Source organism: Muntiacus reevesi, chromosome 16, assembly GCF_963930625.1.
Source record: "Muntiacus reevesi chromosome 16, mMunRee1.1, whole genome shotgun sequence".
In the NCBI taxonomy this organism is placed as follows: domain Eukaryota; kingdom Metazoa; phylum Chordata; class Mammalia; order Artiodactyla; family Cervidae; genus Muntiacus; species Muntiacus reevesi.
The window spans coordinates 4,948,003-4,962,782 of NC_089264.1; the positions used below are offsets into that span (position 1 = coordinate 4,948,003).

At 40.6% G+C, this 14,780-nt stretch overlaps 1 protein-coding gene across 1 annotated transcript in view; it reads left to right on the plus strand.

The window, feature by feature from the left end:
• The window catches only part of NDNF (neuron derived neurotrophic factor), a 42,748-nt gene extending 37,563 nt beyond the window's left edge, over window positions 1–5,185 (plus strand). The window contains exon 4 of the mRNA XM_065907308.1: window positions 1,508–5,185. Coding sequence (XP_065763380.1) covers window positions 1,508–2,901 — 1,394 coding nt within the window. The 3' untranslated portion in view covers window positions 2,902–5,185. The remainder of the gene's footprint in view (window positions 1–1,507) is intronic.
• Window positions 5,186–14,780: the final 9,595 nt, after the last annotated feature.

Here is a 14,780-nt window from a genome sequence, read left to right on the forward strand (position 1 = left end):
CATCAGATGACCATGATTTGGTTAAAAAAAAAATGGTGAAGAGAGACAGGTGTGGGGACTGAAGGAGCAGGGAAAGGCAAGAGGTTCAGATTAGCTTCCCTGGCTGTGGTTTGCAGTCCTGCCTGAACCTTGGAATCACCAGTGGGGCTTCAGATGCTGGATCCTGCCTCAGAGGTTGTGATTTAAATGACTTGGTGTGTGATCTGGACATTGGTGTATTAAAAGCCCCTGTAGGTGATTCTCATATGCAACCAGGATGAGAGTATCTGATCTCTGGGGAGTAAAGGGTAGATAGGAAGAGAGAACAGAAGGGCATTTAGCACCGCCTGGAAGTCCAGGATGAAAAGAAAGTCAGAAGGAGGAGTAGGTTAGGCATTTAAGGAAGATTCAGATGATGGAAAGCAAATAACGAGTACAAAGAAATGTGTAGAGTCTGTCTGAGGCCCTGGGTTGATGCTGCCCACAGCATCCCCCCAACCGCTTAAGGGGCAAAAGCATCCTAGCTTTAAGTAAGGTTTGAGACTGATGATGTGACAGGATGTTAGCAAGCTGGATACTTACAGTGATGGGGGAACTGTAATTAGGAAAATATTGAAAGAGCATATGGGGAGTGATGAGACAGGTAGAGAAAAGGAATAGTCATGTGACGACTGTGTTCATCACATGGTTTAGGGCCATGAAATTCAACACACCTCACTCAATCTGCGGTGCTCAGTTGGAAACCATCTACTTCACTCTGGCTGTGCAGTCATTTTCTGGGTCCTCTCGCTTATGTGCACATTGATGTCTGTGTGATATCTGATATTAACAGTAACAAAAATAAAGGAAGACATTTTAGTTTCAATGCTTTCCCTTCATTCCTCCTGGGCAAGTGTTCTACACATTGAAAATTATATCCTCTTACTGGTGCTTTATAACCTATATTCTAATGAGACTGTCCGGTCCTACAAACAAAAGTGAAATTAGCGAAATGGCTAGCCGTCCAAGTGCAAACTGGTAGAATCTTTTTGGTAAGCAGATTGACAGTAGGGATTAGTCTCTAAGAGGTTTGCAGCCTCTGACCTAAAAATTCCACTAATTGGAGTCTATTCTGAAGAAATCATTTAAAATCAGAAAGCCTTACATATATAAGAGCATTATTATAATGCTCAAAAGTTAACAACTATTATTTCTATTATATAATAATTAATGAGAAAAAGGGAGGTTTCTCTAGATATGTATATACATGATAATGTTATAAAGTTACAGAGAAAAATAGAATAGTTTCAATTGCATGAAGCATGTAGAAGAAAACCTGAGAGAAATCAAGGACTGTTAATAAATAACTATTAATAAAGGATCATATATTAATGGGTAGTCTTTTTATCTTCTTGTATCTCCCAATTTTCTACAGGAACATGCATTCTTTTTATAACGGATAAAAACTAAATTGAGTTGTTTTACAAACACCATTTAAGGTCGTGCACATGTCCTTACGTGTAGACTGTGCCTCTTTTGTGTCTTTTAGGTGATCCAGAGCCTCTGGATCAGCAGAAGCAGCAGATCATTAATGAGGAAGGCACGGAGCTTTTCTCCTACAAAGGGAACGACGTGGAGTATTTCATATCTTCTAGTTCTCCATCTGGTTTATATCAGTTGGAGCTTCTTTCAACAGAGAAAGACACGCATTTCAAAGTGTATGCCACCACAACTCCGGAGTCTGACCAGCCCTACCCCGACCTGCCCTACGACCCGCGAGTCGATGTCACGTCCCTGGGACGCACCACGGTCACCTTGGCTTGGAAGCCGAGTCCCACCGCCTCTGTGCTGAAGCAGCCCGTCCAGTACTGCGTGGTCATCAGCAGAGAGCACAACTTTAAAAGTCTCTGTGCGGTGGAAGCCAGGCTGAGTGCGGACGACGCTTTCATGCTGGCCCCCAAGCCCGGCCTGGACTTCAGCCCTTTCGACTTTGCGCACTTCGGGTTTGCTGCGGAGAGCTCGGCGAAGGAGCGCAGCTTCCCGCCGAAGCCTTCCCCCAAGTTAGGGCGGCAGGCGCACTCGAGGCCCAGGGCGGACATTCAGAAGGTCTGCATAGGAAACAAGAACATCTTCACGGTCTCGGATCTGAAACCCGACACGCAGTACTACTTCGACGTCTTCGTGGCCAACAGCGACAGCAACATGAGCACCGCTTACCTGGGCACCTTTGCCAGGACCAAGGAGGAAGCCAGACAGAAGACGGTGGAGCTGAAGGACGGGAAGGTCACCGACGTGTTCGTTAAGAGGAAGGGGGCCAAGTTTCTACGCTTTGCCCCAGTCTCGTCCCACCAGAAGGTCACCTTCTTCGTTCACTCTTGTCTGGACGCCGTCCAAATCCAAGTGAGGAGAGACGGGAAGCTCCTTTTGTCCCAGAATGTGGAAGGCATCCGGCAGTTTCAGCTGAGAGGCAAACCAAAGGCCAAGTATCTCATGCGACTGAAGGGAAACAAGAAGGGTGCATCAATGCTGAAAATACTGGCTACCACCCGGCCCAGCAAGCAGTCGTTTCCCTCTCTTCCCGAGGACAGGCGCATCAAGGCTTTCGACAAGCTCCGCACCTGTACTTCAGTCACGGTGGCTTGGCTAGGCACCCAGGAAAGGAACAAGTTTTGCATCTACAAAAAGGAAGTGGATGATAATTACAATGAAGACCAGAAGAAAAGAGAGCAAAACCAATGCCTGGGCCCGGATACGAGGAAGAAATCAGAGAAGGTCCTCTGTAAATATTTCCACAGTCAGAACCTGCAAAAAGCTGTGACCACAGAAACAATTAAAGGCCTTCAGCCTGGAAAATCTTACCTGCTGGATGTTTATGTCACAGGACATGGAGGGCACTCGGTGAAGTATCAGAGTAAAGTCGTGAAAACCAGAAAGTTCTGTTAGTCACCTCGTATGGAGATGTATCACATAGAACTTCAGGAGAGACAGAGCCGCATTAAGTAGAAACTGACTACTGCTCCCCCAGCTAAGAGAAGTTGTGACCTATACTTGTACCATGGAAGGAAGGGTATCATCGGGTGCATGTTGAAGTTTATGTAACTGATTGCTGGAGGAGACTTGTTCTAGTGTGCCCCAGTGGTACCGCGCCTGTGTCTGATGTCCGCTGATGTCAGAGAGAGAGGACGTCTTGAAGGAACTGCCATCCCTTGCTTTGACCACTGCATGAACTGCTTCTAAATTATTTTATTACCTAAAAATTTAAAATATGCCATTCATTGCACACAGCCACAAATGAAAATCATTCCTCTCAATAGATGCTAGGAGATATATATATATATATATATATATATATAAATTATTTTATAAAGTCTTGTTTTAAATGTCCGTGTTTCTATGATTGTAAACTATTAAATTCTTTTCCTGCTAAAGTACAGATCTAAGTATATTAAGTGGACAGCTCTTTAGTCAGTTATATTGTTATTGTAAATTCTTATCTTGAGTAAAATGTTTAAATACTATATGTATCTCATGTACAAAGTTGACATACATTATATTCATGTATATAAAATTAAAGATATTAGATTATATACTGATCATTTTCCTAAGTAGCAACCTTGGTGTATTCAATTTCTGTTCTGTCCCCAAAACTGTGCCTTTATGTAATTTGGCACCAGATTTGACCCTTTTCTAGCAGAAGGCATGCTGCATCTCTCTAAAGTTATTGGGACATTAGAGAGTTACTGCAACTTGTATTTTTATTTTGAATAGGAGCTAGCTGTTGAGACTTGAAAGCACGCCAATAGACTTAAAAGGACAAGCCCCGAATACTATAGCTTGAGAAGTATTCCTTAATGACCTAAAATACATTACCTCTATTTTAAAAATGAGCATCTCTTTTAAGTACAAAAATTGGGATATGACAGAATTTTCCAACTGCTTGAATGTTAGCAAAATAACTGTTTTGATTTCTAGTGGAAGCAGTGGAGCAGCCATCAGTTAGGACTGTAATGAGGAAACTGGAAGCAACTGTTTTGTAACATCAATGGTCTCATACTTTTAGCTTTGATAATTTATGAATATTTAAGAAGTAATTTACATATAAGGTAAAATGTAGGCAAATCATAATAGAAATCATTTATCAAAGTTCTGCACAAGGGGCAGTTTTAGATAGTTTCACTCTCCACAGATTCTACACATGAGGTGTCATGAGGATTCACAAGAGTCTGGAATTTAAGTCAAGTAGGCTATGTGGCTTCGAGTAAACTTGTTACCTCCCATTGTCCCTCTTTCCTATTTATAAAATTAGGTGTGGTAGATTTGGATAAGATGATGTTACAGGATACCTTCGATCATATGACATTGTCTTTTGTAGAATTCTGTGATTCTAAATTATAAAATGTGTCTGTAACTACAAGTGGGGCAGGTGTAATTCCTTAACCACAACCTTTCACCTACTTGCTGGACTACCTTTCACACGGTGGGCATGCAGGAGCAGCATCCCTATGGAGTATAGAATCACTATAGCTTGGGGAGTGAAAGTGGTGGTCTTTATGAAAAGACATCATTAGTAGAAAACATCCCCCCTAAAAATGTGTCCTCTAATTCCTGAGTGTTAAGGTATCAAAACAAAATATATTATATTTGTATGAAACAGTTTGATACCTGAAATAACTTTTAAAAAGGAAGAAAGAACACCTCCACAATGGCTATGTAACTAACCAACTTGAAAGAACTTTAAAACTGACACTGTCTCAGAGATGTTCTATCCTAAGTTATAAATTCAGTGCCTTTGGAAGGAGAATCAACTTTCTCATATTATTCACAAATATGTTAGTATAGAGCAATGTGCTAAATGGGACTACAGTGAATCAAAGAGTTATTGCAGCTTCTGAAGGTGATGGGCTTAACTCTCAGATATTGCTAAAGGCCTGGGAACCAGGCCAAGTCAATTTAACCAAGCCTTTACTTTTCAGCCAGCTGGAATGGTGGTTTCTATATAGTCTGGATATATCAGAAAATTCTTTCATGGTCCCAGTGAAATTTCCCTTTTAAAAATTAAAGGAAAATTAAATACACATTGTGAAACTTCTATCACTCATAAAAGAAGAGAGAAACCTATTAAAAACAAAGCTCTATTTCCTGATGTGTTTAGATTTTAAGAGCATTCAGGTGAACTGAGAACAAGAAAGGAAAATTTGTTCTTAATTAATAAAAGAACTAGAACATAGCTAATATGAAAGCGCCATATTTTCTCCATTAAGCTCCAGAATAGCTATATTGAGAACAGGGCATTTAGAATCCCAAGAACAGTATCATGGAGGAGAAGGGATCTTTGAGGACATTTCATTCAAGTTCAGTATCTTTAATTTTTAGGTTCAAAAGTAAATTGAAGACCAGAGAAATGAAAAGAAATTTCTTATAGTCAAAACAAGTAAGTAGTGGAATTGCTTTGACTCCAAAATGCTTACTAGAATATAAATCACCAATTCTTGGTGGTGGGGGGAGTAATTTAAGGATCATTTTCCAAAAGGAAATAAAAATTTTTTTTTATTTATGATTTCAAAGCAACTCGTTCTTACAGACCATTTCAAATTTCCTTAAGAATGTGTGTGTAACCTTAACTGACAACTTCAAACTTGTAAGGAAAAAAAAAAAAATACTATTATTTTTAAGACAGAAAGTATTCCCATCTAGATTTGCATGTGCACACAAAGTGAGGCTGTAACATCATCAGTCAATTGTTTTAACCTAAAACTATTTAGAATCTATTTTAAAAAAGTATACAGTGGGTGACTTTCCTAGTTAAAATACTTTATAATCAATGTTTAGATTAATTTTTAAGCATGTATCAAAGGATTACTGCTGGAAAGGACGTATACATTGCTCATTTTAGTTACTAAGAATAAACTTGAAAAAGTTATGATTTTTATATCCTGAAAAGCTAAACAAAGAGTGACTTCAAATAAAAAATTACTCAGAGGAACTTTAGAGTTTGAAACCACTTTTAATGGTTCTGAATAATTCATCTTCAATGAAAACACATACACACAAGTTTTGAATACAATTCAAGGAAATTGTTTGACCTGAAACAAATTGGGATCTCTTCCAACACTTTACTAACACCTCTTAGAGATCATCTAGTTCAACTCTCATTTTGCAGATGAGAGTGTTGAGGCCCAACCAAGACGAGACCCCAGACAGATCCCTGCCCTCTCCATTTAATGATCACCCAGTGCATTGTAAGCATGTCTTCACAAGGCATGCAACAGTTTACCCAGACTACGCGCCTTTGCCTCTCTTCATTGACTGGCTTCAAAATAAAACTAGCATCTAACTTGAGGAGCAAGGCCATTTGGAGCATCTCCATACGCTTCCTTCCCCACTTAGATAGAGTGCAATTGAGGTAAAGTCAGCTGGGAAGTCAATTTGGGTCCTCCCCCCAGGACCAAGCAAACTGACCATGGCCAGATTTCAGCTGTCCTTTGTTTGAAGTTGTTTGTGGGACCTGGGAGACATCAGGGCACACTCATCATCGTGTTTCTCCCAGAGAGTTTTGGCCAGAAAAATTTGCAGTGGCTTGGGATTTGGGTATCTGTTATTGTTTTGAAGGTGGGAAATGGGAGAGATGAGAGCAGAGAGGAAATGGAGTGTGAAGGGAAGTATGTTGTTGTTTAGGTGCTAAGTCGTGTTTGACTTTTTTTGTGACTCATGGACTGTATGTAGCCAGCCAGGCTCCTCTGTCCATGGAATTTTCTGGGCAACAATACTGGAGTGTGTTGCCATGCCTTCCTCCAAAGGATCTTCCCAACCCAGGGATCAAACCACATCTCCTGCATCTCCTGCATTAGCTGGTGGACTCTTTACCAGTGAGTCACCAGAGAAGCCTTCCAGAAGAAAGTATAGTTTTTCTGTACTTTTCTTTCTCTAACTGGCCTGAGATATCAAGGAAGGTGAGAGAGCTAACATAGCCTAATTTTATTAAGAATTTGGATTCTGTCCAACACAGAACCTGACACTACAAATTTTGACTTAGATCACCATCCACTCTATTAAAATCGTATTGCACTATTTGCTAGGAATGACTGATCATGTATCTGGGCAAGATGTCCTTCATTTCTATTTATTTGCATTCCTCTTCCTCCATCTTTGAGAACTAAGTTTAGTAATCAAAGTTTAGAGATGAAGTTACCTAGAATGACTTTTCATATCTACCCTGATACCTCTTTCAGATATTTTCTAATATTCTTTTAAAGTATAAAAGAAATTGAAGGCTATCAATCACCATCATGGGAAAATAGATGGTTCCAAGATTGAACAGTGCAAGGCCTTAATTACGTTTCTATATTGTCCTTATTCAAATACTAACGAAGATCGTGTGGCATCAAGTGTCAGAGGGGAGGAGAGTCTTACAAGGGGAGACACCTGAGTCCTTGGAAATAATTCCTTCGAAAGCAGAAACAAGAATGAATATGACTCCTCATCCCATTGCCCTACAGGAGAGAATTTTCAGAAAAATGTAAGGTTTTCTGGAAACTTTTAGAAACTTACAGGCTAGAAATTTTGAAGCAGAAATACATCAAGCAGCCTCCCAGGATGTGGACATGTCCCGAGACTTCAGAATTTGAAATAATTTTATAAATTGAGACTAAGGTGTAAAACAGAGAAGTCACAGCATATGGGTTCTTGTTATGGGTGATGAGATCCAGATAGAACAGTTAAAAAAAAATAAAAGCCATCTTACAACTATTAATAAGAGAAGCAATGAATGCATTGTTTTGTTTTTGAGTCCAGTATTATTGTCAGAAACTGGTGAACTTTAGGAAGAAAAATGTTTCCAGTCTCTCTCTTCTTGTATAAATACTGCCAAGATTAATACCCAATCAAATGACCATAGTTTGGAAAGGAACAAACGTTCATTTCTTGTCCATAGTTAGCCCTTGAGGTAACCTTCCTACGTTGGGTGAATACAGCAGCACAGAAAAACAAAAACAGTTATTTTAAGATACACTTGACAAGACCCTTAAATGTGCATATTTAATTATGTCCGAGTGGACAGGATTTTGCTTCTGAGAAAAATTATTTGTGATAAACAGCTCCAAGTATATTAATACATAGCGGGGTTCGAGGTTTGACTGCTCGATCTTGTCTCTTCCTATAAAATGAACTCGGACCTATAGAGAAAGTTAACATATGGCTACTTTTACCATGCAGGCTGGAAAAGCTCCCCAATGCCAAAGCAGCAAGCAGGTTTTGGAAGCTGTTTGTTACCCTTGAAAACCACAGTGATGTCTCATAGGCCTCTGCCTTTATTTGACCAATTCTGTGCCCTTCTGTAGATCCATATGACGAAAATAAGTGGATTGTGGCTGAACCATTTAAGAGTTGTAAGAACCGATATAGCTTTCTGTGTTAGCAGTTTGCGAAGAGTGAGTGGTGTAGTCAAAAACACAGCCTGTTTCCAGTGGCTGGGTCTCCATGTATCAGCAGCCGCAAGTGGCCTTGGTGACAGTTAGGGTCTCCTGGTGCTTCCGAACAGAGTACGAACTTGACTCGAGGCTGGGAAAGAGGCGACTGAAACAACTGAGAGACAAATTAATATACATATTTTTTTAAAAATAAAATTCAACCAATTTTACTGTGGTAATATGCTATTTTAAAAACATGTTTTTAAAGAATAACAGACTCTTTTAGCTATTTTTAATGGTAGTATTGAATATCTCCTTCCTGCTGAATAAAGCTTGCCATTCTTCCTTAAATGAAGAAGCCAAGAGCTAAATTACAGGTTGCCCAATTTTGCCTTTTTTCCATCATGCACATGATCACGGGTTCTCTTGGCTTATCCATTGGTGATCTTCAGGTTTGGAAAAAGATGACAAAGATATAAAAGCAGAGTAAGAATCCAACACTTAAATTTAAATTACTTGCATTTTGTGCAAGTTCTGTTGACTAATGGAAAGAGCTGAACTTCAAATACAGCTGTGTGCTGCACAAACTTGACTGCTCTGAATACTGAACTCTGGTTCCTCTGCCAATTCCATGGGCAAGAATTCCGGAGGCCTGAGTTGAAATGTGCAGATAAATACTCAGTGCTGGAGTTCTTGGTGCCAAAGCACACAGAATACTTACCTCTGCTATGGAAATCTTGGAAGAACAGAACTTCTGTTTTTAATATCTCTGAGGATTTAGAGCAGTTCTTAGACGACTTATTACCTTTCATAAAACTGACTCCTACTTTAAAAGTCTCTTGGTGGCTTACCTATATTAAAAAGAGGAAAAGAATACTTTTTGATTCCACTGAGTTTTCTCTTCTCTATTGAATTTAAACAAGCTAATAAGAGAAAGGACAGCAGTGGAAAGAGTGTAGAAATGAGACTTCAGATGTGTGGGTTTTTTAAACTTCTGTGGTCTTAAGCTTTTTCATTTGTCAAACGAGAAGGGTGATGATCTCTAAGATTCCTTTTGGAAAAGCAGGGAAACTAACAACCTTTAAGCTCATACTGAGTGCCAGGCATGTGAAATACAATTACTTAATCCCCATAACAACCCTGAGATGAAGACATTATTGTATTCTCCTTGAACAGACAAAGAACAAAGAAACTACATAACGTGCTCAAGGTCACGAAGACTAAAAACTGGACACACCTCTAGCTCCAAATGTATGCATCTTTCTGTTTCCATCTGTGTGGTGTGAGCTCTAGAGCTTATTAGTGAACTTTTGGAATAGAATACGAGGAGGAGAAAATTCATAAAAATGAGGAAAGCTAAAACATATTCAAAGGTTGGCCTGGACATTTATCAACAAATTATCTTGGACATGGATAAATATGAAGAGCTAGAGACAGCAGAGAAATAACACACAAGGATCACTAAGTTCCTCTTACTATATAGAATTTCTCCATTTAATGATGTCTTATAGTGTATCACAACCTTTCTTGGTGTTTGTTTCTGTATCTCATTATACAGAACTTGCTGTAATGCTTACATATGGTAAAATGTATCTGTAATGTAAGGCCAATAAACCCTTATTTAATACGCTTGTGTTTTAGCATATAGAATTCTCTGTGGTTGTTTGGGCTTTTGTTTTGTACATATTCTCTTTCTTTTGTTATAGGTTTTTTTAAAAAAGAAATTTAATTGGAGGATAATTACTTCCCAGTGTTGTATTGGTTTCTTCTGTAAAACAACGTGAATTAGCTATAAGTGTACACGCATTCCGTCGCTCTTGAGCCTCTCTCCCACCTGCACCGCCATCTCACCCTTCTAGGTCACCTTAGAGCTCCAGGCTGCGCTCCTTGTGTTACGCAGCAACTTCCCACTAGCTCTCTATTCCACAGCTGCAATGTACATATTTCAGTGCTCTGCTCATAGGAGATACTTACTGGGCCTTTATTACATGCCAGGCCCTGAGCTGAGTCATAATGTGACAATCCACTCGACAATCTTTTGAGGGAGATATTTTCCATGTTTTACTGATGAAGAAACCAAGTGTCAGAGAGGTTAAGTAACTTTCCTAATATGACACAGCTAATCAGGAGCACAACCCACCATCAAATCCAGGCCTACAAATAAAGCCAACGCTAGAAGGGGTGATTCTCACCTCCTGCCTTTGGGAAAGAACTTCTGATTGTGCTTTGCAAGTAATCCACTGGCACAAATTTACTTTTAAAGTTTGCTGGACTTGTGCTCATAAGGACTTGCTTTATTGGCACATTGAGTACTTGCTGACAGTCTCCTGATTCACTTCTTTATGCCTTTGCTCCCATATAAATTTTTCCTATGTACTTGGCATTTAGGAAGCTCACACAACCACCATTATAGTCTCAGTTTGGAAGCTGGTGAACTCTGTATCCTGCCTGGGAAACAGCAGCTGATGGGAAGATTCCAGTATCACCTTTGGGATCAGTGAGTTAGCTGATATGGCTTCTTTGGTTGAAATCTTTCCTAGACAGTGCCAGGAAGAGAGGAGGGCTCTGTTGTCCCTTTAGCCCCTCCCTCATTTAAAAAATATTTTTTTTTCTAATTGCTAAGGTAGGGTTTGTTATAAAAACTAAAACACAACCTAAAAACTTTCTAAAACATAACTTGAAACTTCACTCTAATTCTATTCCCCAAAGAAAACTATTTTTAACAATTCTTAGTTTACATTGATTTACATTCCAATACTTTTTCCTTCCCTGTGTATAAACTAATATTTATTATTATCATTCATTTTTATCAAATATGAAATTGTGCTAAACAGTTTTGCAACTGGCTTTTTTAATTGAACGTGGTATTTCGGCCCACATTCTGTGTCAGCTTGAGCTCATTCTTGGTTGTTTTTCTTTTATAGTTTTAGTCATATTTTTATTTATTTCAACATACCAAAAATATTATCATTTCAAGTGAAATTAATTTTTACAATTAAAATGCTGTACATTCTTTTTATCAAACCCAGCTTGGAAATTCAGCGTGTCTGTTACTCTTACAGCGCACCTCACGTAGGGCTAGCCACTTTTCAAGCACGCAATAGCCATCTGCACAAATCTCCATATTTGCACAGAACCACACCTCTCCTGCAACATGCCTGTAGTGCATCTGCAACTACATCTGCAGTTTCTCTGCCAAACCTTCCATACCATCTGCAATCACACCCACAGGTCAAGGAGCCACCCTTCTTGATCTCATTCTCTTTTTGAATTGGAGTATAGTTGCTTTATAATGCTGTGTTAGTGTCTGTTGTACAACAAAGTGAATCAGCTCTATGTATACACGTATCCCCTTTCTCCTGGGCCTCCCTCCCTCCCTCCTGCCCCACCCCCACTCACCCACCAAAGTTCCCGCAGAGCACCAAGCTGAGCTCCCTCTGCTCTGAGCAGCCTCCCACTAGCTCTCTATTTTACATATAGTGGTATACATATGGCAGATTCCCTGGTGGCTCAGACGGTAAAGCATCTGCCTGCAATGCGAGACCTGGGTTCTATCCCTGGGTCAGAAATATCCGCTGGAGAAGAAAATGGCAACCCACTCCAGGACTCTTGCTGGAAAATTCCAGAAACGGAGGAGACTGCTAGGCTACAGTCCATGGGAATGCAAAGAATCGATACAACTGAGCAACTTCACTCACATGTGGGGCTTCCCCGGTGGCTCAGTGCTAAAGAATCTGTCTGCATTGAAGGAGATTCAGGTTCGATGCCTGGGCCAGGAAGATCCCCTGGAGAAGAAAATGGCAGCCCACTCCAATATTCTTGCCTGGGAAATCCTACGGACAGAGGAGCCTGCAGGGCTACAGTCCATGGGGTCACAAAGAGTTGGACAGGACTTAGTGACTAAACCAACACTGCCACGTACGTCAATGCTGCCCTCCCAGCTCGTCCCACCCTCCCCTTCCGCCCATGACCACATGTCTGCTCTCCACATCTGTGTCTATTCCTGCCTGTGGATGGGCCTAGAGTTTGTCATACAGTGAAGGAAGCCAGAAAGAGAAACAGGAATATCTCATATTAACGCTGTATGTAGAATCTAGAAAAATGGTACTGATCTCCTTTTTTAAACATTGGTTCTTCCCAGACATTCTCCTCAGATGTGTAAAATGTGTATCAATATGAACACACAATGATGGTCTCTGTCAGTTACATATTAAACCATCCTCAAATTCAGGCCTGAATCATCACCGACGTCTCCTGTGTTCATTATTGCATAGAGGCATCCTCTCCCAAGTGACAAACTCTCTCTTTGACCTCTCATTGGGCTTGTCTGAGCTGCCTAGTCCTGGATATTCCATTTCCATCCCAGGAGGGCCTGCATAGCCCAGTGTTATCGAGAACCCTGATAGCTCAGTTTAGCAGGAATCCTTTACCCTAGAATCGGAAGACTGGCCAAACTTCTCATCCTTCCAGTTAGTTAGTCACTCGGTCATGTCCAGCTCTCTGAGATCCCAAGGCCTGTAGCTTCTGTAGTCCGACTCCTCTGTCCATAGAATTCCCCAGACAAGAGTACTGGAGGTGGTTGCCATTTCCTTCTCCAGGGGATCTTCCCAACCCATGGATCAAACCTGGGTCTCCTGCATTGCCAGCAGATTCTTTACCGACTGAGCTACTAGAGAAGCCTCTCATCCCTTACCACCCCCCAGATAATAACTTATCACCCCAGCCTGCTTTCAGCAAGTATCTCAGTAGGTCAGTTTAGCAAGAATCATCATGCATGTATGCTAAATTGCTTCAGGTGTGTCTGACTCTTTGCAACCCCATGGATTGCAGCCCGCCAGATTCCTGTGTCCATAGGGTTCTTCAGGCATGAATACTGGGGTGGGTTGCCATGCCCTCCTTCATGCCCTTCCTGACCCAGGGATGGAACCTGCGTCCTGCATAACCTGTATTGGCAGGCGGGTTCTTTACCACTACTGCCACCTGGGAAACCCAAGAATCACCGTCCTCTCCTCATAATTTTTTCTCCCCTGATCCCTCTTCCCACCCTGCTCTTTGACTGTATATCCCCACTTGTCTTTGTTGTATCCAGAGTTAAGCCCAATCTCTCTGTGCTACACCACCCCATCACAGAAGTCCCTACATCTACTGCAACAGTGCTGAAAACAGTCTACCTACTATTTGAACAAGTATCAGAGTAAATTTTTTTAACACTCATAAATACTTTCAGACCTTGCCTTTTCTGTAGCCTCATCAGTATCTCTGTGGGCATACTCACCACAGTGTGGAATACTGCTGAGGGGTTCACATACACATGATGCTGACAATCAGGCAACTATATTCAATTGTAATTTCAAAGGAAATGTTTCTAAAGCCCAGTTTAATTTTTTTTTTTTTTGTTAATTTCTTCTATTTTTTCCCATTTATTTTTATTAGTTGGAGGCTAATTACTTTACAATATTGTAGTGGTTTTTGCCATACATTGACATGAATCAGCCATGGATTTACATGTATTCCCCATCCTGATCCCCCCTCCCACCTCCCTCCCCACCCGATCCCTCTGGGTCTTCCCAGTGCACCAGGCCCGAGCACTTGTCTCATGCATCCAACCTGGGCTGGTGATCTGTTTCACCCTTGATAATATACATGTTTCGATGCTGTTCTCTCTAAACATCCCACCCTCACCTTCTCCCACAGAGTCCAAAAGTCTGTTCTGTACATCTGTGTCTCTTTTTCTCTTTTGCATATAGGGTTATTATTACCATCTTTCTAAATTCCATATATATGTGTTAGTATACTGTATTGGTCTTTATCTTTCTGGCTTATTTCACTCTGTATACTGGGCTCCAGTTTCATCCATCTCATTAGAACTGGTTCAAATGAATTCTTTTTAATGGCTGAGTAATATTCCATGGTGAATATGTACCATAGCTTCCTTATCCATTCGTCTGCTGATGGACATCTAGGTTGCTTCCATGTCCTGGCTATTATAAACAGTGCTGCAATGAACATTAGGGTGCACGTGTCTCTTTCAGATCTGGTTTCCTCAGTGTGTATGCCCAGAAGTGATATTGCTGGGTCATATGGCAGTTCTATTTCCAGTTTTTTAAGAAATCTCCACACTGTTCTCCATAGCAGCTGTACTAGTTTGCATTCCTACCAACAGTGTAAGAGGGTTCCCTTTTCTCCACACCCTCTCCAGCATTTATTGCTTGTAGACTTTTGGATAGCAGCCATCCTGACTGGAGTGTAATGATACCTCATTGTGGTTTTGATTTGCATTTCTCTGATAATGAGTGATGTTGAGCATCTTTTCATGTGTTTGTTAGCCATCTGTATGTCTTCTTTGGAGAAATGTCTGTTTAGTTCTTTGGCCCTTTTTTGATTGGGTCATTTATTTTTCTGGAATTGAGCTGCAGG